Source organism: Bos indicus, chromosome 13, assembly GCF_029378745.1.
Source record: "Bos indicus isolate NIAB-ARS_2022 breed Sahiwal x Tharparkar chromosome 13, NIAB-ARS_B.indTharparkar_mat_pri_1.0, whole genome shotgun sequence".
In the NCBI taxonomy this organism is placed as follows: domain Eukaryota; kingdom Metazoa; phylum Chordata; class Mammalia; order Artiodactyla; family Bovidae; genus Bos; species Bos indicus.
In genome coordinates, this window is record NC_091772.1 from 73,344,594 (window position 1) to 73,364,766 (window position 20,173).

Below are 20,173 nucleotides of genomic sequence, written 5' to 3' on the forward strand. Positions count from 1 at the left end.
TCATTCACTGCTGTTTCCCCAGTACTATGAGCAGGGCCTGGCCCATGCAGACACATCCCAGTAAATTTGATCAAAAAAAGGATGAATGCTCCATAACCAGTTTTTTATTATCGCAAAGTTCCAAAGTGATCCAAAGCTGAACCACAAAGTACAACATTCATGTAGATGATGTTAACGCAGCTTAAACTTGCAGTTCAACAAAAGTCAGTCTATTCAGTTCAAATTAACTTCAACGTATTACAAAGAACTAAGAAGCCTAGTGGGGCCACTGTGGGAGTCAAAAGGCAAGTCCCTGCCGGGAAGGGAAGGACACGGACTTCAAGGAGGTTTCTCCCCATCCCACCTTCAGGAGCAGCAGCCACACCTCTGGGCTCTTGAAAGAACTTAGGAATCTTTATGTGGGAGACAACAGCGCAGAGCCACAGACAAACGCTGGCCGAGGGAACAGGTTCTGCATTCTTGTCATGGGAGGCTCGGCCAAAAGGCACTGGGGCTCAGAACATGGAGTGCCGTGCCAAGGACAGGGAAGGGGTCGGCAGCCTTAGAGAACCAGCTCAGCTGGCTGCCATGGGTGTAGGCGGGCCAGGGTTTCCCAGTCCTCCTTCCTTTCCACGCCAGCCTGTGTCCCATGGGACTGGCAGCTTTTTAAGCACCCAGATGGATCAGGGTGACAGGACCTGGTGACTGGAAGGGCAGCAGTGGGTCTGGAGCATCTGGGCAGAGACCAGGCTGAGCATGCTGCTGACAAGCACCCGTTGCTGTGACCTGTTCGCTGTCCACAGCACAGGGGAGTGCAGAACAGGGGGAGACTTTGCCAACAAAACGTCTGCTTTCTGACTACACTGAGCTTAATGTGAACAGGCAGAGCCTCCTGAGGGGTGGGAGGCCATCACGTCTCTGGGGGAGAGGAGGGGGCTTCGGAGCCCACTCGGGCCCGCCAGATCCAGGAGCAGGCACAGAATAAGGTGCTCAGGCAGACAGGTGTCCTGCTGCCCTTCAGGGATTTTAGTTTAAGCTCCGGTTAACCTCCTGCCGCAACTTCTGCGCAGGGCCATTCCTAGGCTCTATCTGCAGGAGACTGTCGATGTCTGCAAAGCTGGATCTGAAGTCCTGATGAGAGAGAGGCTATGAGGACCTGTAGTCCTGAGAGGAGAGAGAGAGGCTGTGGGTACTGTAGTCCCAAGAGGAGAAAGAGGCTGTGGGGACCTGTAGTCCCAAGAGGACAGAGAGGCTGTGGGGACCTGCAGTCCTGAGAGAAGAAAGAGGCTGAGAAAGAGGCTGTGGGGACCTGCAGTCCTGAGAGGAGAAAGAGGCTGTGGGGACCTGCAGTCCCGAGAGGACAGAGAGGCTGTGGGGACCTGTAGTCCTGAGAGAAAAAAGAGGCTGTGGGGACCTGTAGTCCTGAGAGGAGAGGCTGTGGGGACCTGCAGTCCTGAGAGGAGAGAGAGGCTGTGGGGACCTGCAGTCCTGAGAGGAGAGAGGCTGTGGGGACCTGCAGTCCTGAGAGAGAGGGGCTGTGGGGACCTGCAGTCCTGAGAGGAGAGAGAGGCTGTGGGGACCTGCAGTCCTGAGAGAGGGGGGCTGTGGGGACCTGCAGTCCTGACAGGAGAGAGAGGCTGTGGGGACCTGCAGTCCTGAGAGAAGAAAGAGGCTGTGGGGACCTGTAGTCCTGAGAGGGGAGAGAGGCTGTGGGGACCTGCAGTCCTGAGAGGAGAAAGAGGCTGTGGGGACGTGTAGTCCTGAGAGGGGAGAGAGGCTGTGGGGACCTGTAGTCCCGAGAGAAGAAGAGGCTGTGGGGACCTGCAGTCCTGAGAGAGAAGACACTGGGGGGATGAAGCCTGGGCCCGGGAGACCAGGCGGGGTTGGGGACCACTGCCGAACTGGCTTTCTGCACCCCAGGCTGGAGGCCTGTCAGGAGCACCTGGGGCCCCTGGACAAGGAGGGACGTGGCAGGCCCCACCTCACCTGGACCATGCTCTGAAAGTGCCACCATGGGCACAACTGGTTGTGGCTCTTTGGTGCCTCTGGACAGGATCTCTTTACCTTGAGAGCCTTGTAGGCTTGAGCCCGGCGGTAGAACGCCTTCACGTTCTTTCCATCCAGCCTGAGGGCTTCTGTGCAGTCCTTTACCGCCTCCTGGAACTGCTTCAGCTCCAGATGGCAGAGTGCCCTGCAGGCAAAGACCGGGCTGTCAGCTGCTCCCTCGGGGCCACTAACTCTGAGGAATGCCCTAATACTTTGTGCTGGGTGCTTCACACTTTCCTCAGTTCTCACAGCCACCCAGCCCACTTCTACAGAGCAGAGCGGCTCAGAGGAGTGAAGCGACTCCCCAGGCTTCCTCCACTACTGATGCACCGACCCGGGACTTGATCCGGGTTTGAGCAACTTGTGATCTTGACAGTGTTCAGAGCTATCGTCCACCTCATGCTCCCACACTTAACTCTTTCAAGCAAGAAAAGGTTTCTGGAAACCTTCCCCTTGACAAAAAATTATCTACCTTAAGAAAAAAACACATAAATCAAAGTGTTAGTTGCTCAACCATGTCCGACTCTTTGCGACCCCAAGGACTATAACCTGCCAGGCTCCTCTGTCCATGGAATTTTCCAGCCAAGAACACTAGAGTGGGTTGCCATTCCCTTCTCTAGAGGATCTTCCCAACCCAAGGACTGAACCTGGATCTTCTGCATTGCAGGCACATTCTTTACCATCTGAGCCATCAGGAAAGCCACATAAATACTAGGCTCTAATTAATTATATGCACACTGACATGTTAGGGATGAAATGTAAAGATGGATCAACAGATGGCCATAGTGACCAACCAAACTGTTGTGACAGTTGTGTAACAGTGTTACGTAACACTGTTTTTAACTGAAGTTATAGTTGTTTCTATAACTTTATAAATTTAATTGGGAGTATATAGGTGTTTGATATCCAATTCTTCCAACTTATATTTTGCATCATTCTTACATTCTGCTTATTATCAGTGGGGGAGAAGTACATACTTGTGTGTATCTTTCTTATTCAATTTTAGTCCTCTTCCCCAGTGACTAAAAATGAAACAGACACTGTTTTCAGTGGCTATGGAATATTCACTTGTCTATATCCTAATTTATTAACTCCTTATCAGGAGACATATTTCACTATTCCCAGTTAATAATAAATGATGCTGCTATGAACATCCTTGTACATCAATCTTAGGAGGGACTGCTGACTGCTGCATCAAAAGGTACGTGCATTTGAAATTTTGACTATTACCAAAATGCTTCCCAAATAAAGCAACTAACCTTAGCAACACAGGTTTGAACTGTGCAGGTCTACTTATGTGCAGAATTTTTTTTCAGTAATACTGCGGAATTACATCATCGGCATTTGGTGGACTTTGTGAATGCGGCAGAACTCAGGTACGAGAGGCTGACTGTAAATTATATAGAGATTTTTTGACTGAGAGGAGGGTCAGTGCTCCTGACAGCTGACTTTTTCAAGGGCAACTGTACTTAAGAATAGTTACTAACAGAACCCATTTTCCTGCAACTGTACCAACCCTGGGGCTCAGCCTTTAAGTTTAGCCAATATGGAAGAAAACAGTGTCTGTTTTAATGTAGTTGCTTTAAATACAGTTAAGCTGAATACTTTTTACTTTTTATTTATTTTGGCTGTGCTGGCTCCCAGCTGTGGCACACAGAATCCAGTTCCCTAATTAGGAATTGAACCTAGGCGCCCTGCATTGGGAGCATGGAGTCCTACCCACTGGACCACCAGGAAGCCCCCAAACTGAGCATCTTTACAGAAGATTTTTTAATCTTATGAAATAAAACGTCTCCAACTTATTTAATGACTTCTGTGGGTCGCCCTCCACCACCACCCCGTATAATACCTTCCCCACTGCAAGATAATTAGCCCACATGTTGTTTTAGAACTTAATGGTTTTACTTCTTCCATTTGAAACTAATCCATTTAGATTTTATTTTAAAATAAGGAGTGACGATGGAGGTTCAAGTTTCTTTTTAATTCTTTCCAGCCAATCCAACACCATTTATTGGATAATTCCTCTTTTCCCCACAATTTATCATACACTAAATTCTCTTATGTTATTTTTTCCTCATGGAATTGTTACCATGGAATTATTACCATGGAATTACCATTATTCCTCATGGAATTATCATCATGGAAGAATGTAAAAAAAAATTCTAGTATTTTCATTCAGATTGCATGGAACTTATAAATTAACTTAGGAAAAGCTTCTCCTTGTATCAATTTTAAAGCAGACACAGGGATTTCCCGGGTGATCCAGTGGCTAGGATGCCACATTTCCAATGCAGGAGATCAGGGTTCGGTCCTTGATCAGGGAACTAGATCTCACATGCCCCAACTAGGACCTGGTGTAGCCAAATAAATAAAAAATAAAAACTAAATTAAGGCAGCACAAATTCTGTGGCATTCTTCCCACAGAAGAGGTCCTATGTTTCAACACCTTCTTCTTGAATTTAAGCAGGTTCTGTGACTGCTCTGACCAGTGGAGCAGAGGAAAGGACACAGTTTGAGTCCCACGACTAGGCCTCAGAGGTCTTGGAGCGCCTGCCTGCGCTCTGGGAACACTTGCTCTTGGAGCCTTTAGCTGCTCCTGTAAGAAGCCAACTACCCAGAGGTCACCATGCTGTGAGGAAGCTCAAGCTGGCACAAGTGAACAGACTGCCAGGAGGGGAGAAAAAAGGCTCCAGCTTGCTCTACCAGTCCCATTCCCAGCCATGTCAGTCATCCCAAGCCTGGTGCCAGATGTGTAGGAGAAACCTCTGTGCTGTGCTTAGTGTTCAGTCGTATCTGACTCTGCGACCCCATGGACTGTAGCTCACCAGTCTCCTCTGCCATGGGAATTCTCCAGGCTAGAATACTGGAATGGGTTGCCATGCCCTCTTCCAGGGGATCTTCTCAAGCCAGGGATGGAACCCACGTTTCCTGCATTGCAGGCAGATTCTTTACTGTCTGAGCCACCAGGGAAGCCCAGGAGAAGCCTTTAAACGACTCCAGTCCCAGCATCCTTCTCGTTGATCCTGAATGAGACCCTGAGTCGAAGAACTGCCTTTCCTGAACTCCTGGTTCACAAATCATGAGCAAAACAAAATGTCTGTTGTAGGCCACTAAGTTTTAGAACAGTAGGCCCTGATCTTAATTTGAACACACAAGAATTCTAAGGAAACTGACGTGTTCTCCCAATGGACTCTAGCAATTTAAAGAATAAGCCAAGTTTCTGGGAAGTAGAAGCAGCACAGTGTAAGCATCAGGTACTATTTGGTGAAGTTACATTCAGAAGTAACTGTTATAATGAATGTAACTGTTATAATGAAAATGATTCCATATGAATGCCAAAGATCACATTTAAGGTGTTAAAAATGCGTAACTTTGGCCTATAAAATAATCACCTGTGGCTTTTGGTAAACCGAATATTCTATATCCAGGGAGAAGGGTTTTCATTACAAAGTAGGAGTCTGAGAGACAAGACGAATGACTGAAAAGGAACCCAAACTTTCATCTTCAGCCCATTTTCTTAGGTAAAATGGGACCGTGACCTAACCTGAAGAATTGCTGTGAGTGAGACTCTTCTGGAGGTCCATTCAGGACCTGGCAAACCGTAGGTGCCAAGTACCTAATGGTGACACCCACTCAGATGTCAATGCACAGAGAGAACCGAAGGCTAAGTTGATGCACCATACAGATGCATATGCATGAAGGAGAGCATTAAAATGGCATCTGGAATGTGGTATATTCAACCACGTGGATAGAAAATTCAGTTTTGTAACAGGTTTCAGTCTTATAAATTAAAGTTATAAAATCAATGTAATTACAACCTAAAGCTCAATGGATTGAAATTTATCAGTGAGCCCAAGGCTGAGCTAGAAGATCAAAGCCGGCAAAATAGACAGCGATGCTCTGGTTACGAAGACTAATGAAGAGATCAGCCTACAAGGTATATTACAAAGCAATAGTAGTTAAACGGTGTGGCATGGACATATTTGCATGAAAACCAGTATTTAAACAAAACGTTGTCCTGAATGTGGTAAAAATCCAGGAAAATGGGTTAATGGAGATCTCTAGCAACATGAGGTAAGCAAGGACAGAGCCCACAGAAAGAGGAGTTAGAAGATGCTCCTGCACAAACATGGACAAATGGGCTGCAGTCCCTGATCCCGAGTGTGCCTGGTTGACTGAGGCACCCTCGGCTCCAATCAGCCAATAAAATCACAGGTCCAAAATGCCAAAATCCATGCTGTGAAACTAAAGGTTCCCTTTGTAGGTCATTTGGCAAAAAAAATGACCTTAACTGACATGAGGCTGCTTCATCTTTCTCGATACTATTCTGTGTGATCATGGAATTTCCACGTTTCACTGCAGAAATGCTAGTGATTAACCAGCAAACTGGCCAGACACTGCTGGAGTGTTAAGACAACTCATTATATGCACTATCATCCCTTTCTAAAGTCTGAAACACATTTTATCCCAAGAGTTCTGGATAAGGAGCAGTGAGCATATAGGAGATCCGAGATCTGTGAACTTAAAAGTAATGTGAGTATGTTGGCTGGGAAGGGAAAACAGACTCACAAGATTTATTAATGTTTTATAGGAAAGGTTTAGAGCAGATCTGGTCCTTTGCTGAATGTTTTAAGCCTCTTGACAGTAACACGAACATATCTCACTGGAGCCAGGTTCCAATTCTATCTCCACCATTTACTGGCTGGGTGAGCTGAGGCAAAGCCCTTCCATCTGAGCCTCAGTTTACCTGACATTAAGACAGGAATGAGCACCTACTACTAAAATCTTTGTGGGCTATTGCAGAGCAGGCACTCACACATGATGAAGGGATGCTGCAACCCTACATTGAGCAAGTCTATCTATGGGTGCCATTTTTCCAGCAGCATCTGCTCACTTTGTACCTGTTTCCCAGGCCCTCACTGCTGGCGGAAAGGATCACTGACCACTGGTGACAGCTCGGGACGAAGGCCTTTCTACAGCCCCACAAGTCTAACACCTCAGGCTCAACTAGACCCTCCCTCTTGCTCAGGTCAGGTAATTCCCTGGGTTCTACCCTGAGGCTCACAGACAGTCTGGCAGAATTTATAACCAGAGGGTCTTAGAGAAGCCATGGGCTGAGAGTCAGGGAAGGCACAGAGGCTTTGAGACTTGTGTTGGGCTCGTGTTTGCACAGCAAGCCCAGAGCTTTTACTTACATCCTTTGCTTACCTGGTGAGTGAAAATTCTGGAATGGGCTGAAATAAAGCCCTGGCTCCCTGTGGGAAACCCCAGTTTCTACCCATTTAACAGAGTGAATGCCACTGGCAATGCCCATCTCATGGTGACCAAAGGGAATGTGAACACACGTTCTGAGATGTAACACAGAGGCATACCTCATTTCACTGTGCTTCACAGATACTTTGAAGACACCAGAACTGAAGATTTGTGGCAACCCTACATTGAGCAAGTCTATCTATGGGTGCCATTTTTCCAGCAGCATTTGCTCACTTTGTACCTGTTTCACACTTTGGTCATTCTCACAATATTTCAAACTATTTCATTATTAGTATACTAGTCATAGTGATCTGTGATCAGTATTTTTGATGTTATGCCGATGACTGGTGGTTGGCAATTTGTAGCCGTTAAGTTTTTAAATTAAGGCATGTAGGTTGTTTTTTTAGACATGATGCTATTGTACATTTAACAGACTACAGTACAGTGTAAACACAACTTTTCTATGCACAGGGAAACCCCAAAATTTTGTGACTCCCTTTCTCCCGATAGTCACTTTACTGCGGTGGTCTGGAGCCGACCCTGAGACAGCTTTGAGGTCTGCCTATACTGACTAAATGCCAGGATGCAGAGCCCATCACAGTCCGAGAGAAGACTGCGGAAGAATGTCCGGTGTCCTGAAATCCCCCAGGCCAGCCGTGTGAAAGGTACCTGTTGCTGTATGTGGCGGATTCCAAGTTACTAAACCAGAGGCTCTCACTGTACTTCTCAATCGCTTGCTTATGGTTCCCCTTCTTTACAAGCTCATTGCCTTCCTCCTTCAGAGCTCTGGCTCTCTCCACATCCCCAGCAGAAGGCACTAGATACAAATTCAGAAGAGGAAAAAACCATGGAATGGGTGCCCAGCTCAGCCTGAGGAGCTCTCTTGGGCAGCGCCTCTTCTAAGCCGTCTACAGCGCTCTGTCCCCCGAGGTCTCCTGCACTGTGCAAAGCGCCCTTCCTGAGTCAGGAGTTCCCCTGAGCAATGGCTTCTGGGAAATACAGAGTTTTTCATTCAGAAGAGGTTGGGGGCTCCTGATGTAGATATACTTCCACACACACAATGATATATACGCAGTAGAAAGTAACGCAGGTTGTGGCCTCAGCACTGCCGCTCAGGAGCTGAAAGCCTGTGGGACCTAATGCTTCTGGACCTCAATTTGCTCACCGGCATGTGTGGGGCAATACCTACTCCACCCTGGGCTACTGTCAGGATGAAATGGGGAGAAAACAGGAGAAAGTCCAGAGCACCGTATAAACTTAAAGCAGGAGAGTAAGTGAGGAAGTATTTAAATAAACAAGCATCTGGTTAAACAAAAGAGAAGAGCGGTGCTCTTAGGCTTCCAGAAAAGGGCAGAGGAGCCCCTACTCCTCAGCTGTTCTGGTCTGAGTCTGGCGGTGTTCTCCCCAACCCACCACCTGAGCTCTGTCCCAGCCTCCAGGAGACATAAGGAGAACAAGGTGAGATCCAAATTGCTCCATGGAGCCCTGGGGCTTCACTTCACTGCATGGCCCTGATGAATTATTCCAGCCTCAGCTCCCGTGTCATCTACTTTGTCGATTTTAAAAAACTTTCTTCATAAAATACTGAATATTTACGACAAGGGTAAGGTTTTAGGAATAAAACTAATACTCTTGAACTGATCCCTCATCTTAAGAAACAGAACGTTTACTAAGACCTTTGAAGTCCTATGAGCCTCTCCCCGCCGGTCAATCCACCCCTGGAGGAAACCATTTTCCTCAATTCTGTGCCCCTGACCCTGCTCTTTTAAAAACTTTTAATTGGAGGATAATAGTTTTACAACGTTGTGTTGGTTTCTGCCATACGAGACCATGCCCCCCCTTTTTGGGTTACTTTAACTAGATATGATAGTATCTAGAAACTATTTACTATTTACTTTAAGAACTTCAAATAAAGGAATACATAATTCTATGTATTCTACTATGACCTGGTATTCTTTTTCCCCTCAAAATTACATTCCTGGGATTTTCACACCCATAGCTGCTTCACTCTTACTCTTACTGCTGCAATGCAACTGTTTCATCTGTTCCGTTCATAGGGACTTGGGTTATTTTGCTTTTTGGTCTTACCAACTTTTTGCTCTGAACACCTTGTACCCATCTCTTTGTGGGCACATGTACGAGGTTTTCTAGAAGCAGAGCCAGTGCGTTGCAGTGTGCACAGCATCACCGCCTCAGCTTCACCTTGACTTTGCAAGGCACCCTAGGCTGCACCATGAGATACCCCCACTACCTCATTCTCTAACTCCTTCCACTGTCTCAGCTGAAAACTCCCTTCCCTTCTCGCCTGAAGAACTTGGTTTTTAAGGTCCAGCTCAACCTGTCACCTCCATGAGACTTTCCCCAACTTCCCCCAGCACCCTGCCATCAGTTCCCAATTTGAATTCCTCAAACATTAGAGACTCTAAAGTACTCGTTCTCCTGTGTTTTAGGTGTCTCAGTCTCCCCTGGGCTGAGACTTTTCTGAGAGAGCCTCTCTAGGCCCCACATGGCTGTGACTTCAAAACAGCGAAATAAATAGGAGGTGCACTGAAGCCATCAAGTTCATTAGCGGCTCATGTTCTCATTCTAGGGAGTGAATGCTGCCCATGGCCAGACAGGTTTCCTGTTGGGAAGGGGAGAATCCCTGTCCTCCTGTATACCCAAGGCCAGGCTGCAGCCCTGCCCCCTGAGCCTCCCATCCTCAATACCGAGCCTGCTGGGCTGGGAGAACTCCCCTGGAGCCTTATAAGTTTCCTATCGCCCCTGCCCAGGGAAGGTCCTCTCTGTTCCATAAAGCTGAGGTCTCCTGTTTGGGGCCACCTGGCCTTGACCTCCCTTCCCTTGTTTATTCCCTTCCAGAGACTAGTAAGTGTGTGAATTCCACTGGCTACGGAGACGGAGCAGATGGATGTCAGGCTGAGCTTGTCACAAAATCTCAGGCCCTGGTCACAGGGACTAGTTAAGGGAATGGCCTGTGTTTATAGGCTAGATTATATTAAGAAAAGATGAGCCAGGGATTTTAGTGGAAGAAACCCTCTTTCTTAGGGAGCTCTCAGAAAAACAACTCTTTCTCTCCCTCTTGGTCATGAGGCACGGCATGCAGATGTGAGGCATAGAACTGCTATGGTTCTACTGCTACCGCTTCTGTACGACTCAGGAGGGAAGACTGCCTGAAGACAAAGCTGACACATCGTAGAGAAAAGAGTGGAGAGAAGGACAGAGAAATGGGAGTCTGATGCTGCAGTGAGCTGCTGGAGCAAGCCTTGCCTGAAGGCCCTTTTTGTTGTATGAGCCAATATGTTCTTTTTATTATTTTTACCACATGGAGTTTCTTGTTTCTGCAACCAAAAACATCCTAAATGATACATCTCAAATGCTGCCAAAGGAATGAGAAGGGAACAAACACGAGATAACTGGGTGCCAGGCTGGGAGTTCACTGTGCCTTACGTCACCTTAGCCTTACACCTGTGGGGTTGGCTTTCCCACTGCCCACTGCAGCGCTGAGGAGACCGTCCCTAAGGGGTTACGCTTCTTGTTTTTTCACTTTGTTTATAGGACTTTAAAAGTAACTCATCTTAAGCGAGGCCAGTTTTTATAGGATAACTCTAAAGAACGTGGCTCTGCGGAGACCGCGGCTCTCTCTGGGTGGGAAGTCACAGCTTACCTCTGCTCTTCGCGCTTGTGGTTCCTTTGGATTTGCTTTTAGATGGCTCTTTGTGGTTTTCCAAAGGCAGACACTCCCACCTCTTCTGAGATGAAACAGGCACCAAGGGGATAGAGGGCAGCTTCAGGCGCCACTCGGGCCCAAAGGAGTCCATGAGAGTTCTGGTCATTCTGGAAAGGCAGGCAGGATGACAGAAAGGTTTCCAGCTGGGTCAAGAAGGTATTCTTTCTCTCATAAGCCCAAAGGAGGTGTACAAGAGTCAGTTATCATCTTCCCCTTGTTTGAACCATCGCTTTGTACCCTTCTGACTCGCAGTAGGAAAGGAACAGGAGCCTGCTACCCATAAGGGTCTTTTCAGGTCAGCCACCATGACACTCCCTCCCTGCCTGGCCCTTGCTTGGTCACACTGTTAACTTCAAAGAGAGGGATCTGGTGCTTGTTAAGGTAATTCAATCTTACCCCCAAGGAACCACACATGTCCCCAAGAATGGACCCCATGTTTTCTTTTTTAAGAAATTATATTTACTTTTAATTGTTTGGATTGCTTTACAATATTGGTTTGATTTGTCATATATCAACATGAATTAGCCATAGGTATATGTAGGTCCCCTCCGTATTTACTTTTGTTTGGACTGCTTTACAATATATGGTTTGATTTGTCATATATCAACATGAATTAGCCATAGGTGTACGTAGGTCCCCTCCCTCTTGAACCTCCTTCCCACATTTTATGTTTTCTTAATCTATTTGAGCTTCCCTGGTGGCTCAGTGGTAAAGAATCTGCCTGCTAATGCAGGAGACCACAGGTTTGACCCCTGGGTCAGGAAGATCCCTTGGTGAAGGAAAACAGCAACGCACCCCAGTACCCTCACCTGGGAAATCCCATGGACAGAGGAGCCTGGCAGGCTACAGTCCACGGGGTTGCAAAAGAGTTGGACATGACTTAGTGACAAAACAACAACAACAACTTATCTATTTACAAGGCCATGCAAACACCTGACATCTGATTAATGCTCAGAGATTTTTAAATGCAAACCCTATGTCATTCTCAAACTGTAAAACCTTTCAGTGGTTCCCACTGCATTAGGCTGGCAAGGCCTGAGACCTGGTCCCCTCCCACCGCTCCGCGCTTACCATGTGCCACACTGCCTCTCTCGATCCTCATGTTCAAGTCTTTCCCCTCCCCACCCCACCCTGGGACAAACCCCACCACTCCCCACTCCCCTCTTCGAAACTCAGCGAACATGCTGGTTTTGTTAACTGATCTCTACTACTCAGCACAGCACCTGTCACCCAGCGGGACCCAGAGGTATGTACTGAGTGAGCAGATGAAGCCAACGGCAACTTCTGCTTCTACAACCACGTTCCTGTGTTACTACGACGAAGAGCTCACAGACTGCTATCACTACAAACTCATGGTCTCTGGCTCAGCCCCCAGAGCTGTTTTCCTGATCGGTCCAGCTACTTCAAACCTCTACCCTCTTCCATCCGATGCTCCTTAACCCTCCTCCCTTGGACTTCCTCACACCCTGAAACCAAACCTCCCTGCCTGGGCACACTTCCTACTTCTCTATTGCTACAGAAGAGGTGACAAGGCCAACCCCTCCCCCTGCATTGGGAATCCACTGCTCCCTGCCTCTCTCGGGCCACACTCGGCCAGCACCACCCTCTCCCACACCTATATCCTTTCCCTCTACCGACTCCAGCTGCCAGCATGGAGCTCCTTCTTCCTGAACAGCCCTCTGCCCCTTCACAGCCACATTCCTCTAATCCACTGCCACCTGCTTCTGACCCCAGTGGACTGACTCCATCAGAATCACCAGTGACTTCATTTTGAAACCCTCAGTGTACTTAGGCTGACTGCAACACCTGATACGAACGACGTCTTCATCCTTCTGCAAACACTCCTGCCTCCGTGACACTAAACGCTCTAAGTTTCCTCCCACCGCACTGGCTGCTGTTCCTCTCTGTGCCCCTCAAACATCGTGATTCCGCAAAGCTCCCTGGCTCCCCCCACTCGTGGCAGTACTCCATTTTTCTCCCAGAACTTCAAGCCACCTCTAGGCTGGTGACCTTCAAATCTCTATGTTCAACCATCCAGCCGGCCTCCTTGCATCTCTAATCTCCGGCCCCATGCTGCCACCTCAGCATGTCAACCACCTGGACACCTGTTCTTCCCTTCTCCCCACCCTCCAACCACCAAAACTTGTCAAAATACTGCCTAGATGTCCCCTGAATTGGTCCCTTTCCACCGTCTCTTTTGGATCACTGCCCACCCCCTTCCTATTTTCTTCTTCTTCATGGTCAACACAGCAGGCAGCCAGCCAGCTTTTCTCTCAAATCTGCTCAGGCTGCCCCCCGGCTGAAGACCCTTTCACAATGCCTCACTGTGTTCGGATGAAGTCCAAGCCCCTGGACACCAGGGTGTGTGTGACTGGGCCTCGTCACTCGTCCTGATTTGAGCACTTCGCCTGCTGCACCACGAGCGGCGGGCTTCTCACCACTCCTCTAACACCTCGACTCATTCACGGTGCACGTGCTGCCCAGGCCCCTTGCTGGCCCCTGGCCCAGACAGCTATACACTTCTGTCTCGGCTCACCTCCTCCAAAAAGCCCTCTCTGGACCCCCCACTGGCTGTCAGGTACGTCCCACCACAGCCCTCATCACACTGCCAAAATTTGCCTGTGACTGACTGCTGTTCTCCAGGAGACTGGGAGCTCTTCGAGGGCGGGCAGAGGTCTGTCTCCTCCTCAGCCTGGGCCTGAGTGCAAAGTCTGGCACAGAAGTGGCAAATTTTGTTGAATGATAGAGACTGAGACAAAGCACAGAGAAGATAAGTCAAGCCAGAAACGACATACTGAACAGATACCACGCAAAGAGGGGAAATGTGATCGGCTGCATGTGACTGATGAGATTAAGGACAACTGCTCAAGAGACCAGAAAGAATTTCACCTGAGGGGCCTTGTGAAGGGATCACAGTACAATACACTGAACCATAGCCACAAACCACAGCCCCTGGGGTCACAGCTGCTTGCACTGTCTTCCTTTCGCCACTCTAGAAAGCTCTCTGAAGCAAGTGGGGTCTGTATCTCTTTTTTAGCTCGGTATTTCCCACTGAATCTGGCTTAGACAGAGCTGAACTAAGTATTACTGGGTGAATACATTTGAGCATCTAGGCAAAAGAACAATAACAAAAAAACACAAAACCCCCCCCCACAAACTCAGTAATTCTGACTCCTTAAAAACCTGCTAAAACACGACAGCAGATCGTCCTTCCACACTTTCTGCACGTGCTCATTATAAGTTTCTGAGCCTAAACCACAGGGTTTGCCCCAGAGGATGCCCAAAGCAAAGGTTCCAAGCCCATTGGAGAGGACAGGACAGGACATTCCAGAGAGACGGCCTCAGTGACTCGGGCTCACCTGCTGCTGCCTTCCAAGGCTGACATCACGCTGTCATCAATCTGCAGCACGGTCACGTAGTCCACGTAGGCCAGAGGGTACTTCTCCAGGGCCTCATAGGCCGATGCTCGCCGCAGCAGGGGCTTCAGGCTGAAGGGAACCAGGGCCAGTGCTCTAGGACAGGAGGCAGGATGTCACTGGGCTGCTGAGTCCCCGGGGCTCCCTGCTCCCAACCTCCCACAGTTCCTTCCGGTCTGGGTCGTCAGTACATGGGAGGTCATTTCTGGCGACAGATGCTGTGAAGGCTGTCAAGTCTCAGAAGAGGGGCTTTTCAACTCAGACTGAAGTGGAGAAGGGAAGGAGGACGGAAAAACACTACTACCGGGAAATACGTGTGTGTGTGCATCGATTTTCATAGTTGCGATCCCTCTGAAATCAAGAATAAGTGCCTCATAGCTTTCATGCTTCTCTGTTTTCTACAGAGTGTGGCTGAGTGGGGATAACAAACAGGCTTTGGAGTCAGGTGGAGCAGTGTCTGAATTCCACCTCTGCCACTAACCACGAGACCCCAGGCACATCACTTGACCTCCACAATCCAGTGCCAGCCTGGGCAGGGTGGCAAACTTACCCCACAGAGCACTCACGAGCGCTCCACAAAGGAGAATAGCACAGGGCCTGGTACAAATCAACCGAGCAGAGGCTCCACGAGCACGCTCACCTCTCTCCTCTCCCACCCACCACCAGGGCCCGAAGCTAAGGCAATACCCCAGGATATCAGATTCCTGAGGACACATCAGATCCAAGTGCTACTTCAGTGATGACCATGAAGGCAATCTCAGACTGGCTTCAAGAAGCATGAAAAACGGTTTAACATGCCCTATACCTCAGTGATGGTTACCATTTTTTCCTTTCAAGGCTATCTATTAACCACCATCCCTCTTTCTTTCCCTCTCTCCTTCTCTCACCCACATCCATCCCAGAAAAAAAAAAAACCCTGAGCATGCCAGTCACTGGTCTGCAACTCTAGGTCATGCCCAGGTTCTACGTCTCACAAAGACTAAAGGCCTTCCTCTAACTGACCACCCTACTCCTTTCAGCAGCAGAGATGAGGCTCCAGGGACCCAAGTCAGAGGCCACAAGGACCAAGGAGAACTTCCTACTTTCAGTGACCAGCTGACCCTGAGTGACACTCCCTAATATGAGAGGTAACTGGTGGGGCCAGAGAAGCCCAGTCTCCTCTCCCGAGCCCCCAGCACCGCAGGGGCAGCCCTGCCCGCTCACGAAGTGCAGTCCTTGATGCAGTCGATGCAGTTCCCGTCCTTCAAGTGGCAGGCTGCTCGGTTGGAGTAGAGAACACTTTCTTTTTCTGGATCTGAAGAACCTGCCCCGGAGGAAGCAGAAAATGCACAATTAACAGGTTGGGAGATGGGTGCCTTGGGACATCGGGGGCGCATTCCACACCTTGAGCTCTCTGGGGTTTAGTAATGGGCAGCAGAGATGACTGTAACCCCATCGTGCATGTTGGTCTGATGGATTGGCAAGGGAGCAAGAACACCAAGCTTCCTGCTATCCACAGGGACCAAGCATCTGCTCATCTACTCAGTCATGCACTGAACTTGGTACCAGGCCAGAGATCAAAGTGAAGAGCTCAAAGAAATCCACAGTGTAACTACTTGGGGGTGTGTGTATGTGTTAATTTTATTACAAGAAGCATAAAAATCCAATAAAGAAAAAAAAGAAGACAAAAATCTGATAAATGCTATGATAAATGGACTGAACAAGTGTGGGGACACAAAAAACAGACTAATTCTACCTGGTCAAATCAGAGAGGACTTCGCCAAGGAAAAGACCTCTCAGTCTCGCAGGACTATGGAGAGCTTAATCAGGGGAAGAGCTCAAGCTATCCCGTGGGGAGGGGAATTATCATAGATGTTTCCTTAAAGACCATCTTTATCCTCAGCAATCTCAGAGGCTCAAGTCCTTTATTGTGGCCATGATGACTTTCATTTTCAAAAATAATTTTTCAACCACTAGCAGGGGTCATAATGAAAATAAAACATGGAAACTATCAAGTGTTGACCCAGTGATTCCATTCCCAGAACAGAAGCTCTCCTTTGAAAGTGGTAAAACATATAGACAACAGTATAATAGGTACTTGCTATCCATCACTAAACTCAGCATATATTTTATTAATATTTGCTTCCCACCTTTTTGGGGTCTTTTTGTTCATTTATTTTTGGCTGCATACCAACCCCAGATGAAACCTGTGCCCCCTGCAGTGAAAGCATGGACGCTTAACCACTGGACCACCAGGGAAGTCCTCTCACCTTTTTGGTTTCACTATGACTAAATAGCTCTACTCTCTCCCCTCTGCCCCATCCCCAGGTCCCCAAAAGTTGCCAGTCCTAAAGTGGGTATGTCACATTCTCACGTGTGTCCATCTTTATTATATAGGTATTCACAGGCAAGACACAATATCCTTTAAATAACTTTTCCCAAGTGGCGTCATACCGCTTCTCCTTCTGCAGCTTGCCTTCTTTGCTAATTATGTTACCACATTGATGCAAAACCTGCTTCATTCAATACCAAACATAATAAAATTATCTTGTCTTCCCTTTTGTTGCCGGACCCCAAGGGAGACAGCAAAGTATAGAGATAAGTAAAAGACATCCTGGCCCTCGAGGAGCAAGCTCAAGTATTCAAACCTTGCTACCCATCTCAAGTCATTGGAGCATGGTTGCTCAGAAAACAGCAGTGGTGTGGCAGAAATGACATCAGATCCCCAAATCCAGCCTGTGACCCTGCGCAAGTCATTCAATCCCCTCTGATCACATGTGCTTACCTATCAGATGAAGATGATATTTCACAGACTGGGTGGAAGGTTCACTGTGTTAGGTTGCTCCCTGCTCTCCTTTCAAGATCAGGGAAATTGATCAGAGAAATCAAGGAACTTGCCCATAAATTACCCAGAAAATTAGTAGCAGAATCAGAACCAAATTCTGGTCCCCTGCTAAACTGAGAAGACATATCAGTATGGCTCTTCTTCGGGCCTAGAATAAATCCCTACAAAAAAGCCAAGTTTTTCCAGGCAGCTGGGGTAGGATACAAAAAAAAAAAAAGCAACTTTAACAAGTTGAGATGAGGAGGTGGGCCTACAGAGAAAGGTTCTAGGAAAAAAAAAACATGGGGGGGGGGGGGAGGCAGCAAAAGAGTGGCTTGAAACTGCAAAAATTCAAACAAAATCGATTGGAATTAGCAAAGGATTTGGGAAGAAGTCCAGCAAAATGATTAAAAACTTGGACTTGGGAATTGGAGAAACCCCTGTTCAAATTCTGCCTCTGATTTCAGTGTGTCACCCCAGAAGAAGGGATTTAAGTCTTCTGGAACCCTCATCTATAAAGCATCTTACCCGTAAGTTAGTGGGAAGATATAAAAAAGGGAGAAAGCCTATCATGTCTAGCAAGTACTCAACAAATGCTAGCCAAGGAAATGAGAGAGAAGGAAAGCAATGGGAAAGAGGGACTACAGAAAAGGAATTCTACTGAGGCTCTGGGATAAGCCACTTCAGAGAGGCCTTGGGCAGAGGGCTTTGTTGGCTGAACTGAGCCAGAGGCCGGGAAGACTGGTAAAAACACGTTATTCCTCTGCTGAAAACTCTCCAGCAGCTTCCCATTAGGGAATAAACTCCAAACTCCTTCCCATGAACTACCGTGTAAAATGCCTGTCTTTGTAACTGATGAAGTCTTGGTACTCCCTCCATTGGCTCCCATATGCTCTGGGTCCTGACACCAGGGTACTGCTGTCTGGGGCCTTTGTTAATTATGGCCTTCTTCACCTGAGGTGCTCAGCACAAAATTTCATGCAGCTGGCTTCTTCTGACCATTCAGGTATCACCTCAAATGTCACTTCTTCAAAGAAGTTGTCCTTTACCTTCCATCTCTTCATAAAAGAACTCCCTAGTCAAATCTACCACACCACCACATTTGTCTTCTTCACAGCCCAGATCATTTCCCCATAGTTCTTGTTTAATATTCATTATCTTAACACATTATTGACTAGAGATGTACTAATATGTTTCTTGTTGAAAGTCCAAAGTGTTAGCTGCTCAGTTGTGTCCAACTCTTTGCGACCCATGGACTGTAGCCCACCAGGCTCTTCTGTCCATGGAATTATCCAGGCAAGAATACTGGAATGGGTTGCCATGTCCTATTCCAGGGGATCTTCTCTCAGGGATGGAACCTGGGTCTCCTGCATTGCAGGCAGATTCTTTACCATCTGAGCCACCAGGGAAGCCCATGTTTCTTGTTACACAAACATTACTGACCAAAAACATCAATATCACTTACAGAACAAAGGACTAGCCACAGGTGTTTCTGCAAAAATCCCCCAGTTAATGAATTAAGATCACATCTGGGGCCTCCGCATTAACAAGAAAAAAATGCCCCTTGACAGAAAGGACTTTCTACACTCATTACATACAGTTGCTTAACAATGTTAATTAAAGCGTGTACAGTTGAGGAAAATGAGAGTTGCCTCAGGGATCAGAATGAGGCTTGAATATTAGAATGGGGTCCAACAAGACAGTTAAAAAGCAGGCAATCTATCAGGGTGGTCACTATCAAAAGAAGAAAAAATAAAATGCGTTGGTAAGGATGCTGAGCAGTTGGAATTATTGTGCCCTGTGGGTGGGAATGTAAAATGGTACAGTTATTACGGAAAACAGTTTGGAGGCCCCCTCCTTTCCTGCAAATTAAAAATACAATTAGGATCTAATCCAGCAATCCCACTTCTGGGTATATATTCAAATGAAATTAAAGCAGGATCTTGGGAGATTCTTGCACATTCATGTTCATCATAGCCAAGAGGTGAAAACAATTCAAATGTCCATTAACGGATGAATGGATAAAGACAATATGGTGTATCTACACGATGGAATTATCAGGCAAACTTAAAAATGAACCAAAGCCTGTCACATGCTACAACGCAGTTTATAATGTCAAAGATATTATTCGGTCACAAAAGACAAAGATTGTATTATCCCATTCATTTTAAATACCTAAAGTAGTAAAAATCACTGACACAGAAAAAAAAAGGTGGCTACCACGGGCGGAGGGGGTAATCAGAGTTTAGTGGGTACGGCGTTTCCGTGCTGCAAGATGAGAAAGTTCCAGAGATCTGTTGCACGACAAAGTTACAAGAGATGAAGTTTGATGTCGTTTTTTACCACCATAAAAAGTGATAAAAGATCTATTAACATGAAAATGTGTCTCTGTTATGTCATTAAGTAAAAAAGGGCCAGTAATAAAGCCACGTTACAATAATAATAAAAGCGGAAAGAAAGGCCAAGGAACTTTCTCGTAGGATGCCCAAGGTGGGGGAGGGGGGAAGTAATGGGCAAGTGCTGGGGAGACCCGGTGGGCCGGTCAGCTGCGGGGTAAACGGAAGCCCCAGGCCGAGAGGGCCAGAGCAGGGTACGGGTAGCTGGGGTCGGGGGAAGCGAGAAGGGGAAGCAGGCCTGGCGGAGAAACGGGGGTGCGGGGGGCCGGGGTCGCACCTTGTTCCTGCAACATCCGCAGCGCGCGGCTGTAGAGTGTGGCGGCCTCGGCGAACTGGCCGTTGCGGAAGCTCTGGTTGCCGGTGGTGCGGAGCTCCTCCACTGATGCCGGGGGTATAGGGGCCATCCTGGGGCTGGACCGGTAAACTCGGGGCGGGGTGGGGGGCGCTACAGTTCGCGGCGCCAAGACCGGTGCAACGCCGCCCGGGCGGAAGGTGCGAGTAGCCGTGCCGGCCGGCTACCCCGGCGGGAAGTGGGCGTGGCGTGGCAAGGGCG

General features: G+C 47.8%; 1 protein-coding gene across 2 annotated transcripts; it reads right to left on the bottom strand.

Annotated features, from left to right (window-relative positions):
* Positions 1-82: 82 nt before the first annotated feature.
* On the bottom strand, positions 83-20,160 carry TOMM34 (translocase of outer mitochondrial membrane 34). 2 transcript variants are annotated; one of them, XM_019972450.2, is made up of 7 exons: positions 19,898-20,160; positions 15,625-15,724; positions 14,365-14,517; positions 10,943-11,112; positions 7,948-8,095; positions 2,044-2,170; positions 83-1,110 (listed from the first exon to the last, which is right to left on the bottom strand). In XM_019972450.2, the coding sequence occupies exons 1-7, from the start codon at positions 20,022-20,024 to the stop codon at positions 1,006-1,008; spliced, it is 930 nt and encodes a 309-aa protein (XP_019828009.2). In that variant the 5' UTR covers positions 20,025-20,160; the 3' UTR covers positions 83-1,005. The 2 variants fall into 2 exon arrangements, with proteins under 2 accessions (XP_019828009.2, XP_019828010.2); XM_019972451.2 differs by having other exon boundaries at positions 83-1,143.
* Positions 20,161-20,173: the final 13 nt, after the last annotated feature.